Raw genomic sequence first — 14,315 nt, forward strand, 5'->3', positions numbered from 1 at the left:
ATTAAGTGGCTGAAGAAAAATTTTAAAAAATGTTTGTGACACATAAAAGTTGCATTTTTAAGTGGCTGAAAAAAATGAAAGAAATTTGTGACACATAGAAGTTGTGTGAAATTCAAATTTCACTGTCCGTAAGTAAAATTTTATTGGAACATGACCATTTACACATTGCCTATAGCTGTTTTTCACCACCCCTTATGACAGGGATTCTATGTGGTCTGCAAAGCCTAAAATATTTAATATCTACCTCTTTGGGAAGAGTTTGCTAAACTGTGTTCTATTTTTGTTATTATTATATAATTGACATAACACTGCATTAGTTTTGGGTATATAACATAATGATTGGATATATGTATATATTATTAAATGATTACAACAATAAATTTAGTCAATACCTATTACCCTATAGTTACAATTTTTTTGCATGTGATGAGAACTTTTGTAATTTGCTCTCTTAGCAACTATAGTCACCATGCTGTACATTATATCTCCAGGACTTATTTATCTTATAGGTGAAAGTTTGTACCCTTTGACAACCTCACTTATTTCTTGTACCTTGCCCCCCACTACCTCTGGCAACCAGCCCATGCTCTAGATTAATACAAATGTATTCTTGGGACATCAGAAAGAACACCGGCAATTTCCTAGTCCAGTTCTCTTGAGGATATGGAATCAGAGAAAAATCAAGAGTGATTGTGCATGTATACACAGGTCACTGGATTTGTTTCCTCTACTATCACAATGCAACTCTATCTCTTTACAATGTCTGGTTCTCTTCCTCAGGGGATAAAATGCATATTATGAATTCCACAAGGTGAAGTTGATGATATATGTTTATTCTGCCAGATGCATCAACAGAACAATTTAATAGCACTAGAGAAGTATTTTTTATACAGTTAGTACAATACCACAGACAGTTAGGACCAAGGTACCACTGGGAAAATGTGTTTTAAAAATCTTCACATTAAGTGAATAAAATATAAAATAGATGCATGCAGAAACTCAAAGCTAGGTCCTGTAAGCCAGTCGGTATAAAAGGAAAAATTAACCATTATAAAGCAATACAAAACTTAATCTTGTGGCCAAATGATCACTTCTAAGAATAAAAGAGCGATCCAAATCAAATTCACCAACATGATACCTTATACTTCCTTTCAGACTTTTTCGAGATCTAATCATTCAACAAGATGTCTCTTAAATAATTGAACTATTTGTAGTTAACATGGACGTTATAACGATACTCCAATACATTTCAGAATGTTTCCAAGTCACACGTCCCAGTGTTACACACACACACACACACACACACACACCCTCATGTCATTCTCATAATCACCCTATGAAATATATCCTGTTATTATCTCTACTTGCACATGAAAAATCTGAGGCAAAGAGAGATGAAATAATTTCCTCAAGGTCATATATCAAGTAAGTGGCAGAGTTTTAGTATTTGAAGTTCTATAGTCCAATCTGTGCTCTTACCAATATGCTCTACTTTCTCTCAGGAATCAGGAAAAGCAAGTTTTAGTTCAGCAGCATTTCCAAGTATGGAAAGCATAAGCTAAACCTGGTATGTAAAGTTCTTTTATGTCCTTAATTTAACACACACTTATTTTCTGCTAATGGCATAATATTGCCACCAAAAAGGACAAGGACCTAGGAGAGGAACAAAGCATGGTCCTCACCTTCATGGAGTTGTAATTTTGTAGAGACACTAAAACAAGTACATACAAGGATTCATGAACTGATGACAGTATCAGATTGTAACACACTACAGAGCAGGAAGTAAGAAAATTTGTAAAGTAAAGCAAGGTGATATATTCCTTGAGATATGTGACTGGACAGTTTCCATCTTCTCAGTCAAGAATGAGGAAACATGATCTTCTGGGTATATGGAGGATAGGCTCAGAAGCTAAAAACAAAAACAAATTCCCAAACCCCAAAACCAACCAACCAACCACTAAACAAACAAAACAACCCCCACAGTTTGGAACTGCTGTTGTGGGGGTTGGGGGTGGAAAGAGGGATTGGAATTAAATGGAAAGCTATCCCAACTTCATTAGGAACCTATGGTTAGAAATCATGGGATTGGAGACCCCATTAGGTGGGCTGTGTGATTTTGTCATCTTTGCAGGACTTGGGATTGAAATCGAGTGACAGAAATAGCAAGGTGAGACTGACAAAGGCTAAAGGAGGGGGGTTTGGGGGAAAGTATGGGGACTCTACAGTGCTAGACAGTGTGTGCTTGAAATGTACATATTACGTTACATGATGAATACACCCAGAGGGTAACTAATTATGTTGGAAGAAAAATGAAAGGATAAGGAAAAGTATAGGTAAAGTCATAATGAGATCAACAGACTCATTATGAGTCTTATATTGAGGTTTGAGAGACAAGGATTATGTAAGGATGATTGTGGATATAAAGGTACATTTCAAAGCTTGAGATCCTGGAGATAGCCATATTCTGTGTGATGACAAAGTCTATTACTTGTATGCTTATGAGAGAGCTGAAATGGGGAGAAAAATTCATACAGATGGAATCAAAGCCAAGGAACTTTGAAACCAAATTGTATAATGAGACTCATCTTGAATGGTGGAGTCAACATTTATCTCCTATTTTCTGCTAAGTAAACATTTATTTCTCAGTTTTGTATTTTTCTTTCCTTGAGGATGTTTCATTTTGCTTCTTGTTTTTTTTTTAAGATTTTATTTATTTATTCATGAGAGACATCTACACACACACACACACACACAGAGGGAGAGGGAGAGAGAGAGAGAGAGAGAGGCAGAGACACAGGCAGAGGGAGAAGCAGGCTCCATGCAGGGAGCCCAATGTGGGACTGATCTGGGGTCTCCAGGATCAGGCCCTTGGCTGAAGGCGGCGCTAAACCACTGAACCACCCAGGCTGCCCGTGCTTCTTGTTTTGATGAGGAGTTATGTTTAGAAGGGAGAAGTCTGAGGAAAAGGGTATGATTAGCAAAAGGTGAAAATCAGATTTTGCAGAACGATATTTTATTATCTCTCTGGGGGAATGTAGATTGACAAAAACTGTTTTGGTTCATAGAATGACATTCACACAAACATCTTGAATAATTTTGTTTTCCATATTTTCAAAGCAGATAATATAAAAATAATTGGTAATTCTTTCAAAATGAGAATGGAGAGTTACTGTAAAAATGTTTTTTAGTTATTTAAATTACACTGAATTTCTAAGTTTTATAGACACACTGCAATATTTTTAAACATGGTGCTATCAACTTGAAGCTTTTTTCTTTTCTTTCTTTAAACATTTTTTATAAAGTGTCATAGAGCTATAGTGAGTTATTACTTTTTATTTTTAAAGATTTTATTTTTATTTATTCATGAGAGAGAATTCTGCAGAGACATGGGAAGAGGGAGAAGCGGCTCCCTGTGGGGAGCCTGATGCAGGACTTGATCCCAGGGCCCCAGGATCACAACCTGAGCTCAAGGCAGATGCTCAACCACTGAGCCACCCAGGTGCCCTGTAGGGAGTTATTCTTAATTATATACATACTGTTTAGTTATTGTATGCATTTTTAAGTGGCCGCAGTTTTCAGACATGAATACATAACAGTAAAAAAAAATAAAACAGTACATCCAGATGTTAAGAAATTAGTGAAGTATTCCCTAAGTGCAATCCACATATGTTTTATAAGCTAATTAACTCGCCTGGGCCTCTGGACAGTACCAATAAGAATCAGTTTAAAAGTAATTTACTCAAAAAGCCTGAAATAATTAATATGCCTCAAAATGTGTTCAAATATGTCCAAAAGTCACTTTAGACCCCTGACCTACTGTATGGGATAATACCTAAATGGGTTTTTACTCAGTAAAATAGAAAATAAATTTATCATGGGCCTTTAAGATATGCTTTGATGAAACTTTAAAGTTTTACTTACAGGAGTCTTTAGGGAATGTATAATAAATCTGGGACAGCACAATAATAACAAAAAGAAACTTGCTCTTGGAATCATAAGACCTGGATCCCACTTATTTTTCATATGACTTTTGACAACACAGTTAAACAGCTCTTTTTTTTTAAGATTTTATTTATTTATTCATGAGAGACACACAGAGAGAGGCAGGAGGCAGGCAGAGACACAGGCAGAGGGAGAAGCAGGCTCCATGCAGAGAGCCCAATATGGGACTCGATCTGGGGTCTTCAGGATCAGGCCCTTGGCTGAAGGCAGTGCTAAACCGCTGAGCCACCCAGGCTGCCCTAAACAACTTTTTAAGGCAGTTTTCTTGCCTGTAAAACAAGAACAACACCAGCTGCCTTGCTGATCTTATAGAGTGGAAATAAAGATGCAAATGAGTTGTGAAACTCTTTGTAAACAGTGCAACATTAAAAAAAAAAAAAATTTGAGTTGAAATGTTGCCATAGAGAAATTGTACTTGACAGCCAGATAGGGACAAAACAGCTCCCTGACTCTTAATCGTAAATTTCTATGTATAAAGGTAATATTCAGAAACCAAGGTACAGGGATCCCTGGGTGGCGCAGCGGTTTGGCGCCTGCCTTTGGCCCGGGGCGCGATCCTGGAAACCCAGGATCGAGTCCCACGTCGGGCTCCCGGTGCATGGAGCCTGCTTCTCCCTCTGCCTGTGTCTCTGCCCTACCCCCCTCTCTCTTTGTGACTATCATAAAAAAAAAAAAAAAAAAAAATTAAAAAAAAAAAAAAGAAACCAAGGTACAGTACATGGGATATATTTTTTCATAGGAAACTTATCAGGAATGACTCTATTTTTTTAAAGATTTATTTATTTATTTATTCATGAGAGACAGAAGCAGAGACATAGGCAGAGGGAGAAACAGGCCCCCCGTGGGGTGCCCAATGTGGAACTCGATCCTGGGACCCGGGATCACGCCCTGAGTAGAAGGCAGACACTCAGCTCAACCACTGAGCCACCCAGGTATCCCAGGAATGGCTCTATTCTATAGCAGGGATACTCTATTTATTAGAATTCTATCAATTCATAAAAAATAATTAGGTTAATTTTAGGACCACAGTATATAACATTTATTTTCTTGTTTTTTTCCCCCATTTCATTTAATTCCCAATTAGTTGCCATACAGTGTAACATTAGTATCAGGCATAGAATCTTGTGATTCATCACTTATATACAACACCAAGTGCTCATCAAAACAACTGCCTTCCTTAATCTCCATCACCCATTTAACCTATCCCTCTGTCTCCCTCCCCTCCAGTAACCCTGAGTTTGTCCTCTATAATTAAGAGTCTGTTTTATGGTTTGCCTCTCCCTTTTCTTCCCTATGTTCATTTTTCATTTCTTAAATTATATATATGAGTGAAATCATATGGTACTTGTCTTTCTATGATTGACTTATTTTGCTTAGCTAACACAGTCTAGCTCCATCCACATCATGGCAAATTGTAAGATCTCATTCTTATTTATGGCTGAGGAATATTCTCTTGTATATATGTACCATTACTTCTTTATCCACCCATCAGTTGAAGGACATTTGGGCTCTTTCCATAGTTTGGCTATTGTTGATAATGTTGCTATAAACATTGGGGTGCACGTGCTCCTTAGTATTTTTGTGACCTTTGGGTAAATACCTAGTAGTGCAATTGCTGGGTCATAGGACAGCCCTATTTTTAACTTTTTGAAGAACCTCCAGAAAGTTTTCCAGAGTGGCTGCACCAGATTGCATTCCCACCAACAATGTAAGAGTGTTCACCATTCTTTACATCCTCATCAACACCTGTTGTGTCCTCTGTTGCTAATTTTAGCTATTCTGACCGTTGTCAAGTGGTATCTCATCATGGTTTTGATTTATATTTCCCGGATGATGAGTGATACTGAACATCTTTTCATATGTCTGTTAGCTATCTGCATGTCTTCTTTGAAAAATGTCTATTCATGTCTTCTGCTCATTTTGTAACTGGATTATTGATTTTGTGGGTATTGAGTTGAATCAATTCCTTATATATATTTTGTACATTAAGCCTTTATCAGATATGTCACTTGCCAATATCTTCTTCAATTCCAAAGGTTGCCTTTTAGTTTTGTTCATTGTTTCCTTGGTTGTGCAGAAGGTTTTTTTGTTTTTTTGTTTTTTGTTTTGTTTTGTTTTGTTGTTTTATCTTGATGAAGTCCCTATAGTTCATTTTTGCTTTTGTTTCTCTTGCCCCAGGAGACATACCTAGAAAGAAGTTGCTATGGCCCATATCAATGCCTGTGTTCTCCTCGAGGACTTTAATGGTTTCCTTTCTCACATTTATGCCTTTAATCCATTTTAATTGTATTTTGTATATGGTGTAAGAAAGTGGTCCAGTTTCATTCTTTTGCACATGCCTTTTCACTTTTTCCAAAACCATTTGTTCATGAGACTGTCTTTTTTCCATTGGATATTCTTTCCTGCTTTGTTGAAGATCAATTCACCATCTGGTCGTGGGTTCATTTATGAGATTTCTATTTTGTTTCACGGATCTAGGTGACTGTTTTTGTTCCACTAGTATACTGTCTTGATCACTACAGCTTTGTAATATAACTTAAAGTCTGGAATTGTGATGCCTTCAGCTTTGCTTTTCTTTTTCAAGCCTGATGTGGTTATTGGGGTCTTTTGTGGTTCTATACAAATTTTAGGATTGTTTGTTCTAATTCTGTGAAAAATTCTGATAGGGATTGCATTAAATGTGCCAATTGCTTTAGGTAGTATAGATATTTTAACAATATTTGTTCTTCTAATCCATGAGCATGGAATGTCTTTCCATTTCTTGTGTCATTATCAATTTCTTTCATCAGTGATTTATAGTTTTCAGAGTATAGATCTTTTACGTCTTTGGTTAGGTTTTTTCCTAGGCATCTTATTGTTTTTGGTACAAATGTAAATGAGGTCAATTCCTTGATTTCTTTTTCTGCTGCTTCATTATTGTTATATAGAAATGCAACGGATTTCATATTGATTTTGTATCTTGTGACTTTATTAAATTCGTGTATCAGTTCTAGCAATTTTTTGATGGAACATTTCTAGGTACCTTTATTGTATCTGTGAAGATTTCCTAGCCTTTATATGAAAAGCAATGACTACCTAACATATGGAAAATTATCTGAGGTCAATACTTTAATGCTGCTTCAACTCCAAATACAAACCTCTTTCATTGTAAGATCAATATAACCAAACTTTCATTTGCTGCCTTCTATGCTTCTTCTTACCATCAAGATAGGGACATTCTCAAAACCCTCTGATCTTTTCTCTATAAACTTTTTATCTTAATACATTATTTTATAGAAAAGCTTTATTTTATATAAGCTGAGGATCCCCAAATCTCTATATCTAAGCCCTGTCCACTTATTTGAGGAACTGTCTTCTCTTTTCCCATATCAATTAAACACATCCAATTGGGTGCTCCATGTCCTTATACACAACATATCCAAACCTCAGCAACCACTCTTCCCCTAGAAACCAAAATCTATTTCTTATTATCCTGTTTTCCCCAATGGTACCACCATTTTTTCAGCTGCCATTGCTTAAAACCATAGTTAGTTTTTACTCTTTATCCTTTTTATTAACAACATCCAGCCAGTCACCAATTCTTATCAATAGTTATTGCTCAAAATGCCTTTTAGCATTATCTTTGCCTTCTTCACAGCATCTGCCACTCTTCTGAAGGTCACATCACCTAAACTACTACAACTGGTCCTCATGCTTTCAGTGAGTCCCAAATGCCCCTGGGATCATGGAGGAGTGTCTGTAAACACTGATGTCACTATATTACACCCTGATATTAAAAATTAAAATTAAATCCTTCAATTACATTTCAAGCCCACCAAACTACTCTAGGTTACAGAATGTAATTGGAAACTAATGAATATGACTAATATGCTGAACACAAACCAGGAGGTCTTTAAGAATGCATTACAGTAATATGAATTAATAGGAGACTATAATTCTATTCCAAATATTATAATTCTATTCCACTATTCAAATCTTCATGGTGGATGTAAAATGAAATAGTTTTTGTAAACTTTATAGACCAGCTTTACTGTCTCTGGGAATTAAAATTGTATTAGCATTCTTTTGGTGAACATGTGGACTCTACTACACATAAACAGACAATAATTGAATCTATGTTATGCTATTTCTCTCTGTGGTGTAGGTTAAAAGCTACAATTTTAATCAATTCTTTAAACATGCAAATCACATTTCATGCAGAGATCTTTCATTGATCTCGCAAAGACCAGCTATCAGCTACATTTTTAGCATGACATATGGAGAGAAATCTCAATTTTGCCAAGATAATCTTGTTTTATTGCATTTCTACAGTTTTCTCTTTGCAAATTGTTACTAGTGTCACACTTTAATGAGTAGCAAAGTACAGATATTCTAATTTTGAGATTTTATTCATTTGGGGGGAAGGAGTTTTATTGCTTTTCAGAAGTAGAAAAAACTATGTCTTATGTACATAATTGTATACTGCTTATTTTCTTTTCTCCATTAGCAGAATATTGCTGCCTAATTAAGGGTATGAGCTTAGGGAAAAAAAAAGTAAGCATACACTAATGAGTAATACTAGGGCAATGAGCAAAGTTGGAAAACACTATTTTTTTGCTTGTCTTACATCAACAGACTTCATTTTCTACATGAATTCTCTCCTCACAAAAACAGTATTTTTAAATTTTCTACCCTAAAAACAGAATCTAGCATATGACTCCAATCGTTTTAGGACTCAGGATCTCATATTACTTGTAGTCAAACGTTTAAGTATTAGGCAGAAAACTATCATATTCCTCCCAAAGATTTGCTCCATGAATTTTCTAATATAAATGCAAGGGCAAGATCTTATAAATAATTTAAGGATTTAAGCATTTGTCTAGGGATAACTTGAACTTTTAAAAACGGGATCTCAATTTTGCACAGTTTTATTCAAGTATGCCTTATATTCACTAACCTGAATGTAACAAATGGGTTTGACTTTCTGATTATTGCCTCCTCTAAGATCTAAGAATCTCCTTACTTTGCTCTAGTATTCACTATCACACGTAACTTTTACTTTGCCAGAGTTGTAATAAACTAAGGTCTGTTTGAAATAAGTCTTCAAAAATTTTCTCTTAGAGTCAAACTGATTCATTCCTTTCCAATCATTTTAGCAGGGTAATTATTTCACGTTATCTTCTTGAAGTTAAGGGGTAATTTTTACACTTCTCACTGAGACTAGCATAATACCTCATACTTAGTAAGAACAAAAAATAGTGGGTGAAATGAATAAACGAATAAATAAGTAGTGGGCGAAATGAATGTTACTATCCATTTTTAGCTAAGAAAAAACTACATCAGGTCCTAAGGAATAAGCAGACAATATGGGGAAGCACCTCTATGTTCTTCATATAGCATGCTGACCCACATTGCTTCAGTGAGTTTTCTAAGTCATATTTTTCTTAGTGGCATGAATAGACAAGGTATTTTGTTAATGCTTGACTGTATGAATGAATGGTGAATGAATAAATGACATATAAGTTTTAGTATTAAATTATTTTCTGTATTGTTATGGCATACTTTATACATTAAATGTGACTATTAGAATGAACGCACACACATGGGCACAAATTTCTACTGATTAATGTCTTCAAGGGAATTTTCAATATAAATGTAATGGTTGAATCACTGGAAACTGCCATTTTTGTTGGCCAACATATCTATGCCAAGGTATGGATGATGGAATGAGTTCTAATTCAATTTTAAGAAGCTAAAATCTTTTGACTTCACTGACCACCTGAATACTGACATTGCATGCTTTTAATCATATGTTCATTCTGTATCCTTCAAAAAAAGTCTGGGCATATTTTTATTATGTAATTCCTAACATAACATTTATTTTTGTAGTCTTACATTTTATTAAATATTCTCCAATTTACAGTGACAAGAGCATTCAATTGATAATACCTATAGGCTTCCAAGTCTTCCTGAGCCATTCTTTTTTTCAACTATTAAAAGATGTAAACATTCTGGGGTTGGACCATAATTATGTATTTTAGCTCTTCCTTCGCTTAGTTCTTAGAAAATGTATAATCTGCCTGGTAAAATCTAAGCATTTGGGTTTCATATTGTTTCTTAAGTGTTTTTTTTTTTTTATCTGTAAATCTCCTTAATAAGAATGTTAAGTTCCTCTAGAGCAGACCCATCACCTTTTTCTCACCAAATGTATTATACTCAGTCCTCATTAAAAGTTCTTCCTATTTATCTCTGATGCTAGATATGAGATTGCCAATAAAATTATGCTCAAGCCACCACGAGATTCTCCTCTGCAAATGGTCTGTATGTTACTAGTAACATGATATTCACAAGAGAGAATCAAGAAAGACATCTTCAGGTTTGTTTGTTTGTTTGTTTAAAAAAAACCTTAACTGGGTAAAATGACAATAGACTATGGGAGTTGAGTTTGTCCTATAAGGAATAAAGTATCTTCAAGGTATAAACACACATGGCCCATTTTTATACTGCAGAAGTAGAGAAAATATAGACTATAAAGTTGCCATTTCTAGTGAATATGAGTGAGTAGTAATAAAGTTTTCAATACACTAGACATGACTGGGAAGATAATTAGAAAATCAGGAAAGGCCAATTAATCAGAGTTCAGTTAAAGTAGGTGTTCATAAAACATGATATGTATCTTAAATATGTATATTTTAACTGAAAATGTAAATAATATTCATTTGACAATATATTTTTTTAAGATTTTGTTTATTTGACAGAGAGGTGGGGAGGGAGAGAGAGAGAACACAAGCAGGGGGATCAGCATAAGGCGAGGGAGAAGCAGGCTCTCTACTGAGCAGGGAGCCTGATGCTGGGCTTGATCCCAAGACCCTGGGATCATGACCTGAGCCAAAGGCAGATACTTAACCAAATGAGCCACCAGGCACCCCATCATTTGTCAATCGTTTTGATATAGAACTAAAGTATTCTCCTTGAGTTAGAGTACTCTGATTGCTTCTCTGCAGAGGTCCACTTGCATATACACCACATCTAAATCAGTTTCTAGACTAGTTTCTAGAGCTTAAATATATTCATGAAGCAATGTGAGTTCAAAGTATTTTAGAGTTGGCTTCTATCTTTTAAGTCTGTTTGCCCACACCTGATTAGATAGCACATTTAAGCTGACTATCAAGCATTTCCAAAGCATCCAACAAAGTTTTCATAAAAAAATGGTGTATCTTTAAAAAAAAAACAGTTTCTTGGTTTTACATAACATTTGACTGAAGGACATAATTTTTAAAAAATTTTTTTTTATTTGTTCATGAGAGACACAGAGAGAGGGGCAGAGACATAGGCAGAGGGAGAAGCATGATCCCTGTGGGGAGCCTGATGCAAGACTTGATCCCAGAACCCCGGGATCATGAACTGAGCCAAAGGCAGACGCTCCACTACTGAGCCACTCAGGGGTTCCAATTGAAGGACATATTTGCACCAAGCACAAGTGGCATATTATAGGAGGTTTGGAATATAATCACTATATATTCATGGTAAGCCAAGATCTCAAGATCTCAAATGTTAAGAACAGATGTGCCAAGGTATACTTTGAGGATACCTTACTAGCTGCAAGCACTCAGAATATTTCAGGCATCAGTCAACACCTTACATCTAGTAAAGTGTAAGCACTGATTTCTCAGACAACTTAGTTACGAGGAGGTGGGCTAAGAGAATCTCTACCATAAAGATGATAGAAATGACAGAGACTCCACGAAGAGATGCATCCTTTATGAATCCCTTACTGAGATCATTTTCAATTCCTAGAATATTCCAGTATTTAAATTGGGAATTTTATAAGGAAAATATTTTCTAAAATTAATGACTCATGTAAGGATTAAGATGCCACTGTTGTTGGAGCTCATCTAATCTTAGAAACTCTATCCCTCTATCAAATAATATAATAGGAGACAACACAGCATATTTCCCTCAAAAGACATTAAGGCAAATAATAATTCAGCTAGAAATAATTTGTTTCATTCATCAACACATACCAAAATTCAAGGAAATAAAAGCGACACATATGTAAAGCATTTCTATTTAACAATCCTCCCCTCAAGAATAAAAGAATAAAATGAGTTTGTTGTTAGATCTGCACACAATTAGAGGGAAGTAGGATCATTAGAGGCAGAAAGTGGTTTATTGACGGGCCTCATTGTTCTCAGTCCATAAACGAAACCAGTTTGCTCCTAATGACCTCCTTAATTTTGACAGTGCTAAATTACAGCTGGGTATCTAATAATCTCAATCTTTGCCTTATTTTATTAAAGCATAAAAAGATTAATTAGATAGTAAGTGAACTTACAATATTAAAAGAAAGACCATATCATAATTTTACTGACTAAAGTCTGTGGTGTTTACCAAGATACCTTTGTCACTACAGTCTAATTGAAAACCTTGAAAAGTTGAAAACTGCTATTTTCAGAAACTGACAAATAACTATTGAGGTAACACCACATCCCAAATAAATTGAATATCATTATATTTTATATTTATTAAAAGTCTAATCAGTTTAGAAAATAGTTGCTTTTTATGAATACATGATATTCTATCTGATATTTGAGACTAATTTAATCCTTAGGGTTTTCATTTCATTTTAAACTAAAGAGGATAATAGTTATAGTTGCCAATAATTTTCCTTACTTTGACCTGGACCCACCATCTGTTTTTTGAAACAAAAAACAAAACACAAAACAAAACCTCCCCAAACCTCAGAAATATATAACTGTTGCTTCCTAAACTGCTAAGGCTGAAATTCAAATGTACAGTTGACCCTACAGATCAAACTACTAAACTACAAGGAGTTCAGTGTTAGCATAAAGCTGTTATTCATACATACTGCGACACTACTAATTTAATTCAGTACAAATATGGGTTTTATTACATCTTAGGGAAAATTCATTAAATATCAGTTATATACTAAACAGTAAAAAGTAGAGAGACAATATGCAAGATATCAAGAATGGTACTTCTAATGACCTATTTTAATTAATGTTTGTGGGAATGGTAGGCCAAATAAATGAAAACATATCAGAAAATAAATGCAAAATTAACAATGTTTGAACTTAAAATAATCAAACCATGGTGACTCTAATAGTAGAGAAAAATCTATCATTTTTTTATCCAAAAGTTGATGGATGCTAAAATATTCCCAGAAAACATAAGATCATAGAAGTTTATTTGAATCACTCACATTTGAGAACATAAGAAAAATATTAGTGTGCTGAAATTTAAGGAAGGAAAATTGGAAATGATTCTATAATCATTAAGTAGACACCAAGATAAACTGTCTAGAATTTATAGTAAAAAAATGAACCATATGTATACTAATAAAACTATTAAAAATAGTAGACATTATAAAAGATGAAAAATTCACTTTAGACTCAGAACTGAGGAAAACTCAAGGGCAAGAGCAAAACTAAGATCCTTTTGCACTTTAACAAAATAAAAGCCACAAAATAAAGTATAACCTCCAGGCAATTCTCTCTCAAGAATTCAGCAGTCACATTATACTAGCACTATGCTTTATTCTTTATTATAAGCTCATAAGTGAATTAAGACTGATATTATATGACCTTTAGATCTTCCTTTAAAAATTATAATATCATGCGTGTTAAAATGAATTTAGGAGAAACTCGAGAGGTGATGCAATTTCAATATGTATTCTTACAATTAAAAATTGACTTTAACTACTATATATGGGTTAATCCACTTTGGTTGGGAGTATTTTGTCATTCAAGAACATATTTTCATTTATTCAATGAACTACACTTTCGTTTTATTCTTCAAATACCAAAATAAACAATAAAATGAAGGAATAAACCTGCATGTGGATGAGACGTTTCTCTAAAATGATAATTGATTCAATGCAATACTACAAACTTTGTAAAATAAATGTATATAGTACTTTGATACTGTTGGAATATCTTTATCTAAATATAAATTTCTTTGGTACAAAGCCCAATTCAATTTTCATTGTAGCTCTTTAGAATAAAGAGAAAGACATTTAATGTCAATCATTTGTGCACTTTATAGTGTCCGCTCATTTAATAAGCACCTTCTCAGAAATAAAAAGAAATGTGAGGGGAGCAAAATCATTTTAATTGTGGGAGAAGGTTAATACTGTAACTTTGGACAAAACTTTGAGCAAGAAATTCCAGTGACTACCAGAAGAATTAATTACTTTATTTTTAAACAAAAGCATATTACTTAACTGCCTTTCTGTTGAATCAAGTATTTTTGTGTATAGCAGAGTAATCTTTGAGGAGATATATTAGGAAAAGACTTGGCTAATAAATTCTATA

General features: G+C 34.4%; 1 protein-coding gene across 7 annotated transcripts in view; it reads right to left on the reverse strand.

Annotated features, from left to right (window-relative positions):
* Window positions 1–14,315, reverse strand: part of DIAPH2 (diaphanous related formin 2) — a 1,054,304-nt gene that overhangs the window by 388,777 nt on the left and 651,212 nt on the right. Inside the window, exon 24 of one of the 7 annotated variants that reach the window (XM_072816466.1) lies at window positions 4,066–4,271. The exons of the other annotated variants lie outside the window; for them this stretch is intronic. Coding sequence (XP_072672567.1) covers window positions 4,081–4,271 — 191 coding nt within the window. The 3' untranslated portion in view covers window positions 4,066–4,080. Of the gene's footprint in view, window positions 1–4,065; window positions 4,272–14,315 lie in introns of those variants that run through there. 7 annotated transcript variants of the gene reach the window in all.

Source organism: Canis lupus, chromosome X (assembly GCF_048164855.1).
Source record: "Canis lupus baileyi chromosome X, mCanLup2.hap1, whole genome shotgun sequence".
Classification (NCBI taxonomy): Eukaryota; Metazoa; Chordata; class Mammalia; order Carnivora; family Canidae; genus Canis; species Canis lupus.